Source organism: Gymnodraco acuticeps, unplaced genomic scaffold, assembly GCF_902827175.1.
Source record: "Gymnodraco acuticeps unplaced genomic scaffold, fGymAcu1.1, whole genome shotgun sequence".
Classification (NCBI taxonomy): domain Eukaryota; kingdom Metazoa; phylum Chordata; class Actinopteri; order Perciformes; family Bathydraconidae; genus Gymnodraco; species Gymnodraco acuticeps.
Genome location: NW_022990413.1, coordinates 79,551 through 93,071, shown reverse-complemented (window position 1 = coordinate 93,071; position 13,521 = coordinate 79,551). Strand labels below are relative to the sequence as shown.

At 40.7% G+C, this 13,521-nt stretch overlaps 1 protein-coding gene across 8 annotated transcripts in view; it reads right to left on the bottom strand.

Moving 5' to 3' along the window:
• Nucleotides 1–13,521, bottom strand: part of LOC117551857 (golgin subfamily A member 6-like protein 22) — a 103,793-nt gene that overhangs the window by 75,238 nt on the left and 15,034 nt on the right. For 6 of the 8 annotated variants that reach the window (XM_034224922.1, XM_034224923.1, XM_034224926.1 and 3 more), the window contains 4 exons: nt 13,084–13,154; nt 7,266–7,389; nt 5,630–5,800; nt 4,720–4,968 (listed from right to left, as the gene is read on the bottom strand). In XM_034224922.1, coding sequence (XP_034080813.1) covers nt 4,720–4,968; nt 5,630–5,800; nt 7,266–7,389; nt 13,084–13,154 — 615 coding nt within the window. Of the gene's footprint in view, nt 1–4,719; nt 4,969–5,629; nt 5,801–7,265; nt 7,390–11,036; nt 11,083–13,083; nt 13,155–13,521 lie in introns of all 8 variants that reach the window. The other 2 variants (XM_034224927.1, XM_034224928.1) reach the window with 1 other exon arrangement.

Genomic DNA, 13,521 nt, shown 5'->3' with positions numbered 1-13,521 from the left:
TATGAAGCCTGTGGTGTTGCTGAATACATTATGTATGGCCTGTGCTGGTAGTGAGTCTGTACACGGCCTGTTTTCAGTCATTATAATTCCGTTTTCCAACACACAGCCATTGTGCTAGTCTGGGGTTAGGGGAGATGGTATGATAAAATATTGAGGGCGAGCAAGGCAGCTGCAGATGCTAGCTGTCATGTGTGAGCGAATGAATGTTATGACAAGCATGTTTAAACATTCATGCGGAGAGGAGAGTTTAGGAGGGCTTTTCATTAACACCAATATGTCTTCGTCTCCCTGGTGCAGACACTGCTGGTGTTAGCATGACAACAACGGGGAGGAGAGGAATTAACATCTTGAGAGGAGACTGTCACAGACACACGCATAAAGAGAGGAAGCAAACAGTCTTGAGCATGAGCACACAGGAACGTACACATTTTTACAGTGGCTGAGTACTTCCTTACATCCAACATGAAAAAGTCTCAAGTAAAATTGGCACTCCGCTTTCAAACTCTATAAGACAGCGAGACAACGTCCTCTTGTTTACCACAACAACTATCTAAAAGTGTAACGCCGCGTTCTGAGCTGATCAAATGGCTCAAAGTAGAACGGAGCAACACATTCAAAAAGAAGGAAACAGGAGTGCACAACAATGACATAATAGAAAATTATTTCTCAAAGGAAGAATAAAGATGTGGGAGGTTTCTAGGCCAAACTTACATCACCCAGCACGCTGTTAGGCTGTCAGGAGATTTGACCCAGTAGCATTCTCTTGACAGTTTCTGGAGACTAGAGAAGAAAAGCTATTTGTGGCATTTGTTGGGAGCAGAGCAACGGCCAATCTGTTTGCATAACCTTGACACAGCTTGATGAAGGTGGGGGCTGAAGTAACAGCACTGTGCTAAATGGATGAACACTGTGTCCATGTACTGTACAAAACAAACATTTTCTTTTAATCTCTTACCTAAACCCCATTTACATATCTGTGATGAAAAGCACATGGCATGCACACACAGTAGTGCAACAGAGCTCAACATCATTATACTGTTACTGCATGTTATTATAGGTAATACACTTTTTAGCTTATAAAACTCCACCAAATGGAGTGCAAAATCAATACCTATGCTGATGATCTCGTGAAGTCAAATCAAGGCAGAGGAGAAAAAAAGGAGCATCACGTATCCTCATCATAAGTGGCTTTGACTTGAAAAATGTGTTTGCATAACATGAGCTTTAGATAATGTCATAAATGGCTTTAACTGCTGCAAGGTGCATTAGAAATATGCACAGTCATCGCTTTTCCCCGCACCTTGATGCAAACATTTTTGAATTAATCTAGTTTTCACTGGTCAAGCAATTCCATTTTGATATTTAAATGTGGTGTGTGTGTGTGTGTGTGTATGCGTGCACGCTCTTTCAAGGCTAATCTAATCAGTCTTAAATCAGATAATAAGCGAAGGACACAGAGAAGATGACTCAGCTAATGTGAGCACGAGCTAATATTAGCATCTCACCCCTGTTGGAGACCTGCGCTGCATCCAGTGTTTGGTCTTCCCATTACAAAAGTGCAGGCTTTGGACGGTAAGCCGCACAGTTTAGCTCACTACTGTGAATTCCCATTAGCACATTAGCGAAGGTGCCATGACCTCATGCTAATGTCGGGAGAGCATTTAATACTTCAGTCGTTTTTTAAAACACCATAAGGCAATTTTGAAGGTAGCCATTAAACCAGTGATACCTCATTTACGACCCATGGGCCAAATTTGGTCGGAGGGTGGCATATTTTTGTTGTGCTTTTAGTGTGAATGAGGTGCTACATTGCAAATACAAATGTCCAAACAGAATAATAGAGCTATGATTAGAAAAAGTTTAATTAGAAAATTAGGAATTTCCCCCAAAAAAGTGTTTATCTTACAAAATATTATACATATTTGTTTATTGAGCCTGTGGCTTCCTGCCATTTTGCAAAAGTGGCCCCAGGTCATATCATTTCAGTATTTATGCCTTAAACTGTTTAAAATAATTAAAATAATAATAAAAAAAGGTAATCCAAATGAATGTATGTATAGGTGACTGTAAGACTTGTTCGACACACTTTGTAACTCTTATTATCATGTCAAAACATTCTGAGGTTATGTTTTAATTGAAGAATATGCAAACACTGGCGCACCTATGTAAACACAGGTGCAGAGAACCATGCCAGAGAGCCAAACAGATACACCCATGAACATGAATACCCAGTAAATACAAGTGTGTGTACGCATGAACTTAGACTGACTGTTGATTAAAAGCCAGAGCATGGAGTTGACTCGGGTAGGCGGTTGTGCGACACCACAAATCTGGGAGACTTCCTGTAAGACATAAATCTGTTGTGTTCTCTCTCTGTATGTCTATCTGTGTGTGACTCTCTCTCTCGCACAGGCACAACAAAGACAGTCTTGTCTGGGTGTCTCCCTCCCTTAGCTTCCCAGCATTCATTAGAAGCACAAGGAGCTGTGGTCAGGTTCAAAGAAAATCTACATTCTTTCTCTTTCAGTCACTCATTCATTCCCTCTATCTTTGGGCTTTGAGCTGGCGTTTTCTCATTTTCCCCCTCCCTCTCTCTCTCTCTCTCTCCCCCTCTCCTCTCTAAACACTGTCTCTTCCACATGGCCCGGATAATGAGTGGTGAAGCTAAACGAGAGGAAACACAGCTCACTATTAGGATGGGAACGCTGACTGAAGGTTTTAAATAAACGGAGAGAACTTGAGGCCAAATTGTATTTCCAAGGACATAAACTAATGGAACAGGCAGACATTCCCTGAAAAAATATACACTCCGTTTAAACTACCATAATAATTGTAAAAATATACATGTGCATGTGGATCTAACTGGCAGAAGGCAAACAGAAATGTGTATAAAGGCATTTATCCTCTGTGGAAAACACCGTTAACATGAATCCCATGTATTCCTTTGGTGTGGAAAGACTATTATCTGGCATTCAAAAGTAAAACAATAAAGTCATGAAAAAAAACATAAATGCTTGATTATGTCATTGAGAATTAATTAGGCAAATGTGTTTTCTTAAGTGTCTCTGATATGCTCTCAGGCAGAGAAATCCACACCCACACATAAACACACACTCTATGAGGTTAATTGGGTTATCTAGGCTGATTAGCATAACTAATTAGGCTGCTTGTTAACGGATACAAATTATTTATTCAATTAGCGCTCAGTGTGTATGGATGAAGCTGTGCCTGTGTATAGATCATCATTGGCACAAGTTCAAAATGAAAATGAAGCGAGGCTAAGTAGGCATGAAGAGAGACCTGTGGGTGTCTGTGTGTGTGTGTGTGTGTGTGTGTGTGTGTGTGTGTGTGTGTGTGTGTGTGTGTGTGTGCATGTGCGTGTGCGCTTCATTTATTTATTCTACCCACAGATGCTCACCATCAGGTGCCAGACACCCCACCCTTTCACACGCAACATGCCATACTGTAGCTCTTAAACCCCTTAATCATCATCATTAGCACGTGTTTAGCATAATTAGCATTGTTAAACAGAGCCAGCCTGTGCCAGTCACAGCGACAGACATATGCCACCCTCCTGGCACCTTTCCAGGCTGCTGAAGAGCCTCTTGTCCCCATCAGGAGGGTTTATACAACATGTGCATGCTGATTGCCGATGGACACCGTAGCAGCCGATGTTCGCAGGGCATTCTGACGCAACGTGTGCCGAGATGTCCAAAGGGTTGATTTCTTCTTCTGATGGCAAACAGCTTGTAACAGTTATATGAGTTAATGGAACAATGCTGCGCTCATTCCACCAATTTATTCATTCACAAATGCAGATGCCGCCTTTTGTTTGTGATGCTTAACATGCACTTCGAGCCGACAGTAAACACGAAAGGAGCAAATCAACAACACTCCTCTAGTCTTTGGCTCGCGAGTGAAAACTCACAAACACACTCCAACACTCACAAATAACCAGAGAGGGAAAATGAAAGAGAGAGGCAGCGCTACATTTACTGAAATTAAACATTTTCTCATCAGCCTGAGGGTGCAGCAGACCCACTAATGTATTATTCATCCCCACTTCACAAAGGAACATTAATCAATTATGAAGATATGAGGATCTTAAAGTATAGAGGAGAGACGAAGAGCGGCCCGTTCGTATTAATATGCGGCCGCAATCGTGCACCCCCACCACCCTGCTCCTCAAATCAATATTTTGCAGATTAATTTGGAGCGGTTGTGGCGAGATGGCAGGATGGAAGGAAGGAGGGGGGGAGGAAAGTGTCTGAGGTCTGAATTAAGGTGAAGTGTTTTGCTGTTTTTCTTTTTTTGTAAAAGTCTGCGTAAGTGCGTGTACATGCGCGCGTGTAAATATGCTGTCTTGTGTCGAGCTGCAAGTAAACAAACTGCTCAATTAGGAAAAATGTATCGTCAAAAAATAAGACTTAAAGTTGTCCGTCTAAGTCAGAGCCTCGAGAATAAAAAGTAAAAAATGAAAATATTCTGAGTTCAAACGAGGAGAAACTTTTCTAAACATTAACTCAATTAAAATTGCAATTGATTCTAGTCATCTTTTAATCGTGGATGAAGGGGGGATATTTTGAGTTCACGGGGGAAAGAGAATCATTTCAAACACAACAATTCAAACGAAGGAAGCAAGTAAATAATATCACATGCAGCCAAGTGTACTTATAACCCATTGTGGAGTTTGGTTAAAACAATCATATGTCAACTCACCTCAGATTTCAGGACATCTGCCTTTTTGGCCAACTGTCCAACAGCCTGAGCATGGGTCTTCCTTTCTTCATCCACCTTCCTCACCCACTCCTCCTCTCTCTTCTGCTGCTCCTGCCTCCCCCTCTCCTCTGCTTCTTCATGCTGCTTTTCATATTTCAGCTTCTGCTCGTTTTCTCTTTGCCTCCATTCCTCCTCTTTCCTCCTAAGTTCCTCCTGAAGCTCCCTCGCTCTTTCATTCAGCTTGGAGAGCTAGTCAGAAAAAAGGTGAAGGCAGTCACATGTTGTATTATGTAAAAACAAATGAGGTGCAAGTCACTTCATCTCAAATGAAGACATCAAGAGGCCCATTGCTAGGCAACATCCCTTTAAACAGCTCAAAGCATTTATATTGTATGCTGCTTCAGATTGCTAATACAACACATGTTAGATTTACAAATTAGCTTATTTGCAGTTCATGATTGTTCAAAAAACATTTGTTATAAAATATAATAAAATACACTCAAAGGGTACATTTTACTCCTTAATTTGTGCTTTTACTTTAGACACAAACTTGTACACAATTACGATATGAACTGCAGTACTTAATACAATTCTAATGCAGTATTTTCTTTCATTAATTTCACAAGTGTTATTAATTGCTTTGTTTCGGGTCAAGATTATTCATATACTGTATATATAATGAATATAATATAATAAAATATCAGTCAGGGTACATTTCGTTCCCCAATAGGTCCTTTTAACTTTTGTTGTCGTTATAAATTAATTTAGCTTAAGTGATCTAACTTGAGAGCAGTGAGAGGCTGGCGCATCTGATTACAATTCAGAGTTCAAAGACAACACTTCTAATGGAGTATTTGAACATTGTTGTACAATGTAAAAGATCTGAATCATTGTTCCACACTGTGCCCACCTGAGTGCGTGTGTCGTCGCCCTCTTGTCGTCGCAGCAGCTCAGAGGCCGCCTGCAGTTTGGTGATGCAGACGCCTCTCTCTGTGATCTCCTTCATGTTGTCTTTGTGGATCCTCTGCAGACATGAGAGCTCACTCTGCAGGAGCTCCAGCCTCTCACGGCTCTCCAGTGTCTGGGCCCGGAGGAAGTTCACCAGTTAAACATTATCTCAGAGGAAGACACTTACTTACAGTAAATGTGTCTCACTATCTATCTATATTCAGTAATCATTTATTCAACTCTTTTATTAAACAACTTTTAGTAGTTATTGTAGATTGTCATATACCATGACATAAATGTTTATAGCTAGTCCGGCTAAAGTAAAACAGCATTTTTTACTTGAATTCTACAGTTTTTTTGTTATTTACGAGACAGGTCAGGGTCAGACTGTAAAGAGGAGCCACCGGGTCACAGAGAGGATAATGGCATGGGTTATGTAAAGGAAACACTTTAACCATGTTAGTCATTCCCATATCATTAAAGATGAAAACCTTCTACACTGACAAATTCAAAGGGATAACATTGTATACATGCCTTTATTTCCATTGCTGCGGGTATCATTTGTTTTAATTGGGCCTCATAGATGTCAGATTCTGGGAATGTTTTGCGTTATACACAAACTGGCTTACTGCTAACGAACAGAGATGAGATTCTGTGGCAATCATCTTTATTAAATGTGTGTGTACACGAGTCTGTGCCAAAATATCTATCCGTGCATCTGCATTGCAGATGTACCAGTTAAACAGAAACACAGGCAGAATGAAAAGATATATCAACATTTGTTGAAAATATAATTAACAGAACAAGCTCCAGTTACTCCGCTTGTTTCTCTTAGGCTGTGTAATCACATAAACCACTAATTAGCTGCAGTGCAAATGAGACAACTCACAAGCAGTAGCCAGCCAACACACACATAAACAGCCAACAAGCCGGGTTTACCACAAGCACAAATGCATGCGTGCGCATTTGTGTGTGCATTTCTGCAAGCCTGTGTGTATTTACGTGCATCTTAACTGTAAGCCACAGAAGACAGTAAAACAGCGGTGGGTATAATTTAGTGACACCCTGTAAGGAGGTGTGGGAAGGCCGTAAAAAAACTCTCCCTTTTAATCCCGGCCGGCGACGCCATGTTTGTTACCCCCGGCTCTGAGATATGCCGGTAATTCATCACACACGCCTCGGCTTCCTGTTAAACCTGGCTGCACATGGAGCGCTTCCAGCACAGCTGCCAAACCAATATCGTAAAAAGAAAAGAAAATATCCACTCCTCAGACAGCCTTCTAAACAATAACAAGCACTCTGCAGAGAAATCACCTTAACAAGTCATTTAATTGTGTGGGCAGTCTTAAAACTGCTATGAAAAGAATAGGCTAAAATGATAGGAATTAGTTTCTTTGTTCATGTCTGTCTTATGTACGGAAAAACACTTGATTGAACCAAATAGCATGAACTGTATTCAATTACATTAGAGAAATAGGAAATATTAAGAAAGCTAAAGGATCTTAATAATAAGGCAGATGTCAAAAGATTGGGCAATATCTTGATGACATTTTGTGTGGCGAGTGATCCTGTAGTTTGAAATATCTTTGGTTGATTACCTTTTGCCTCTGCTGCGAATTCTCTCCGAGCGTCCTCTCCAGATCACAGATGACCATGTCCTTGGTTTGCAACTGGATTTTCAAGTCTTCTAACTCCGATGTGATCTGAACCAAGGAGACAGAGCTGGAGCAGAACAGAGAAAGAAAAGAGACGAAGATAAATGACAAATAATAACAGGAAAAAACGGGGAATTCAAAACAGGTTGTACTGGTGGGTCACTTCCTGTAATTATATGCAATGTAAGCTGCCAGTATATTCCATGGTACCATTTCCAGTATGTGTATTGAATATGTTCTCAATACAGTCATTATTTTCAAGGCCACTCTTGATACTCGTTTACGGCATTTAAAATGAGACAAAACTAAGTCAACCTTGACAGTTACTGTAATTAAGATGCTTTATTAATTCATGTAATGCTCTCTGACCTAAAGTAATATATAAATAAGCAATCCACTATATGAACAGCATGCGGTGTGTACAAAATGTAATATGTGCTTTATGAGAAAAATCTAATTCAAGAGAAGCAAAGAGATGCTGAGCCTGGTGAAATTTGTGCTAGGTGACAGCAACTGGAGCTGGTGTGTGTGTGTGTGTGTGTGTGTGTGCGTGCGTGTATCCCGGCAGTGAAAATATGTTAACTCTGCCCAGACACCTTTCTGAGTCACCAGTGACAGCTGTCACACAAGATGGAAGGAGAAAGAAAAAAAGGAAACAGATCACACAATTCTCCACACACACACACACACACACACACACACACACACACACACACACACACACACACACACACACACACACACACACACACCACACCACACACACACACACACACCACACACACACACACACACACACACACACACACACACACACACACACACACACACACACACACACACACACACACACACACACACACACACACACACACACACACACACACACACACACACACACACACACACACACACACACACACACACACACACACACACACACACACACACACACACACACACACACACACACACACCTCCTGAGATGAGTTATTCTGATGAAACTTTGCGCAGATTAAAAATGTTAAACTCACATTTGATCAAGCGTGTCTACACGTTCGCAGCAAGCAGGGAAGGAAAGGCAAGATTTGACAAAAGTGACATGTGAGTGGATAGAGAGCGCTGAGAGTTAAATCTTTCACTTCAAGAAAAAAAAAACTTTTCAGTCAAATTGAGTAAAAGCCACAGAGGAGAGTGTGAACAAACTGACTTTAGATTACAGTCTGTTTCTGTGTCTAGAAGGGAATGGAGTGTGTGCTGCCACGCTATCTATTCCCTTTTTTTTCTTATTCCACTAACTACAGTGTTCCTTTGTTATGAATTATCACTTTGCCGAGCATTTCACTAAGAAAATCTGTTTAAAAAAAGAATGTCAAAAACTGAGTGTACTCCTAAGCATGCAGAGAAGCCTTTATTATGTATATAAATGTGTGGACAAAGACAATCTTTCCCCAAAGATATGCACAAATAGCAATCCTTAACTTTTACACAGGATAAAACCTTCTACAGTTGCATTAAAACATGATTATTTTAGGGCCTTTTTAAGGGAGGGAAAGCTTGGTCTATACATTAGCATTTGCAAAACTTATTTTCCTGTCAGTTCTTTGAAGAAATACTTAAAATCAGCCCAAATTTAGTAGAGATTATTAAATGAGGAATGGTTTGAAATGGGAACTAGTTGTAAATGGAAAGAGGGTTTTTGAATGAAAAGTAACTGCAGCCAATTTCATCCTTATTTTCACCTTCACAGTGGGATGGTTAGAGTGCCGTGTGTACGACGGAAAACACTCACTAGCTGAGATAAGGAACATCACTTTGTCTTGGCCCAGAATTCTTATTAAACACACATATGCACACACACCCAGCTTTGTAGTCAACAAAGATTGAAAAATTGAAGAAAATAAGCACAGTTTGCATTACTTAATGGTACGTAAGTTTCTATTTTCTGCACCGTTAATGGATGAAACTGAATTTAATAGGTAGCGGCTGCATTTTATAGTTTTTTCACTAGTTTTCGGGAAATTAATACAAAAACAATGTGACCTGCAACAAGTCACAATGCAAATGTATTCATGTGATTTAATGTGTGAATATGCGTGCATGTGTGGGTGCATATCAGGTCATGATTATGCATGTAACAAATGAGGTTATATGATTTACCATATTGTTATATACAATAAAGCAGTTGTGCTAAACAAATGACACAATGTCAAACCAACAGATGAACAGGGAATTCCTGTAATTTAGAGCCCTAAGTGTTGTTATGATTACTGTGCGGACAGAGAGCAGGGTGTGTGTCTGTATGTGTGTGTGTGTCACCGTGAGTGTGTGTGATATTAAAGTCGACTCTCGATATCTCAAGCTGTCACTCAGGCCTATTAGGCAAGGCTAACCAAATTAGTCATGAATATGCAGTAATAACATGCAAATTGCCACCCCTTCCCCCTGCCGTGTGTGTGTGCGTGTGTTTGTGCCTGTATGTGTTTGCCCTCAGGGCTATAGACATTGGCTGTGTAAACCCAATTCTTTCTACATCATTACAGCAACAAGACATAATTCATAAGAATAATATAAACATGCATGTAGCCTGGCATACTTGCACAACAAGGGCGCACACACACACACCACACAGGACACAGGTGGGTCCCCTCCGCTGCCCTCTTCATATGCCACGGCTAATTTACTGCAGGCTGCTGTTTAACACTTTTACGTAGAGAAAGCGCTTTTAGATTCCCAGTGCCGTGTTTAATGCTTAAACACACACTCATTTGTGCGTGTGCGTACACAAACATGTAGATCGTCTGTTGCCTCCGTGTCCCCAGGGTGATGTTTGACACAGCCTGGGTGCTGCCACAGCAATTAACCCCCCTGTTAATGAGAAGAGCTCTGTCAAGCAGCCAGATGGCACCGCCTGGCACGCTGCCATTTACACACACACGTGCATGGGCACACACACACCATCCTGTCTCCCCCTGCTGTACACCTAACTGTTGCTGGTTGACAGTGCCCTGCACCCCTCCCTCTTCTTCCCTTCTCTCCTGCATTGTCTTCCACAGCACTCCCCCCTCCATCTCTGGCAGCTGCTTATCCATGCAGCACTGCAGATGTCACAACTCACCAGCTGAGAAAACAGCAGGGGAGGAGAGGAGTTGCATCTTCACATTTGACAGGGAAGCAACCAAGTGCATGACGATTTATAGATTTATACATGATTGATTGATTGATTGATTTTGGCATTAGTTGTGTTCAGATGTGTGAGTTTTTTTATTACAGATTGTAGAAATGTAGGAGTTGCATTTAACTTTCTGTTCATTTTTATTCTAAGTATATAGTTGATTATTCCTGCATTTAACTCGCACCATTGTTCGACTTGCACTTTTTATGTCTTAAGTATAATGTGTGTTGCACTGTTGGAGGAGTCTTAATATTTGTTTGCCTAACTATTGTGCATATGACAAAAACAATCTTTGAATCTTGAATTCTTTCTAGAATCAGCTGTATTAATATGAATTGTATATATAAATCCATTTTGTGATTTGTGAGAGTGTGATTGGTATGTATACTGTATATTTCCTGCTGTGTGTGTGTTAATGAGCGTGGCACTTGGCCGGGGCACGGCCCGCTGTGTCTGCCTGTCTGCATGTCCACACAGCAGCCCACCAGGCCGGCGTATTGATCAGTTAGCTTGGCCTAATAGGAGAAGAGGAGCCTGACCTGGGAAAGTCAATATGGAGAAAAAGAGACATATCCTCCTCCCGTCCTGAGAGAGAAATGGGAGAGAGGGAGAGAAAGCGAGTGGAGAAATAGAGTCAGAGATCAAAAGTAATGTGCATCTACTGGAGACCTTGAACAATACAAAAATAAATGGGGAGAGAAGAATCGGAGACTGTCGGATAAACAGCTGGACAATAGAAAAACAAGCAGGAAAATAATAATGTAGCAATAATGAAGCTCCAGTCTCCTAAGCCTAAATATCTTATCACTTCAGAACAAAGAAAAGTGTTCAATTGAATTAGAACAGTTACACTGAGGGATACTGCCGGAGTGGAAATAAAGTAAGTTCCGACTGTTCCCAAATGAGAATCAGGATATTCTGTCAAAGCTTTTTCTTTTTACCTAACTAACTTTCAGCATTTGACTGCTTTTGGCAAAGGAAAACAGCACTAACTCAAGTGTGAAAAACTCTGCAGGATATCATACTAGGGGAAATAATTAAACAATGGGAAGGAAGTGGGAAAATAAAATACTGACACCCACTCACACATCAATACATCGATAGATCAATCTGTGTGTGAGAGTGTGTTCTGCACAGCTTTAATATATAAATAAATCTGTAGATAAACAAAAAACCAGAGGAAAAGAAAAGTAGATAAAAGACTTAGGTTTCACCATGCTCACATTTACACACACACACACACACACACACCTGGCTGAGTGATGCTACCCTGGAGGGTGGCTTCAATCTGATGTGTTTAATGTTGACGCTGGTGGCAAGAAACACACACACTCACCCACTGTTTCAACCTGCCTGTCATGAGTCCTGATTTACTCATTTCATTTTTTTTATTATTATAATATGTGCAGCCATTTAAAACGCTCAAGGTGTGATGCAAATCCCCGCGCCTCTGACAGCCGGCACGCTGACGGAGGATCCATCACGCCCTTCGGTGACTCTCGCAGGAACGGCAAAGAAACCGCAGCCGCAAACTCAATTGTGCCAAATTGTGCCAGACCACCAATTCCTGCTCAAGTTTAATTGGCAGCACTGCTAGCTGTCAAACTACTGACTGGTAACGTCTAACCGTATTCGCCTGTGTTCCTATTTTTCATATTACAGCTTCTGAATAAAACAATATTGAATGGAATTTTATGTTTGCAAGGCATTTGATTTATTTCATGTAATCACACTAAACCTTACAATGCCAACTTCTAGAATGTAGTCTAGGACAGAAATGTACTATTATCCATGTTGTCACTTACTGATGCACAGTAACAAAGTATATTTACTCAAGTACTTTGGTGAGGTACTTCATCAAAGTATTTCCATTTACTCTACATCTCAGAGGCAAATATTGTTTTAACCCCACTACATTTACCGTATTCAGGTTTATAATACAATATATTATCAATGCTGTCAGTGCAAGACATCAAAGTAGTGTTAATGTGTATGGTTGCAAAATAAGGTAAATTGAATTCAATGTTTTTTCTGCAGGATACTTTTAATGACAAAATCAGAGTTTGCTCGGCTGCTAAAGGAAGTTACTTTCCAGCCAAAGCTCAACATATATAAAGTTGACTCAGTTGGTGAGTCCAGGCGTCTAGCTAAGGATGTAAACATCTGGAATAGGCACATATGTATGAGGATGAGCATTTAGATTCAGAAAATGCTTCTTTCATTGTCAAAATGTGCAAAACTTAGAATGAAAATCTGCCTTTCCAGAAAGTAGAAACAGAACAAGTCTTCAGGGGCCTTGGAGCTCTGCATGGTGGGAAATATCATATAGGGATTTGCATATTGCCAAGGGGGGACAGTGATGTTCCAGCGACTCCCCGAGGAGCTCAACCCCCCCCGAGGAGAGGCAGAGTCCCCGAGGCCGACTCTGTTACCTCTATCTACACTGGGACCTGCATGTGTGTGTGAGCGATTCATAAAGTTATTCTTAAGAAGTTATAAGTCATTTTAGTCAAGGGTAAACTTTTACCTGGGGAAAAAACCCTTGTTGATGAGGGGGAATCTGAGTGTGGCTGTAACTACACATACCTGTGTGGGATGTTAGCCGCAGGTCCAACAAGCTCATCCAGAAACAAAGTCCTCAGATCAGCCTCAGACACCTGGGGGAGATATGAAATTACATCCACATTATTGAGTCACATGGGGCATGTACAGCAATTATTATTCATTAGTCACAGACATGAGGAGATTAAGAAATGTTCAACTGGAAGCATCTTAAAGACCATGGCAGCAAAAGACAAGGTCTCCATTTCAGTTTGAGACTGAAAAAACTATTAATTCAAGGGAAAAGTCTGCTTTCCTCTTTTTCAAAACGGAACACAAATCTAATTAATTTGACAAAATCAAATAAAGAGGAAAATAATCTAAAATAATGATGATTACTCTAATGACTTAATATAGCTGTCCTGTTTGGGGGATAAAAGCATTTGACGCAATAGTGGCACAGGAAGTCACTCGCTCTGAAAG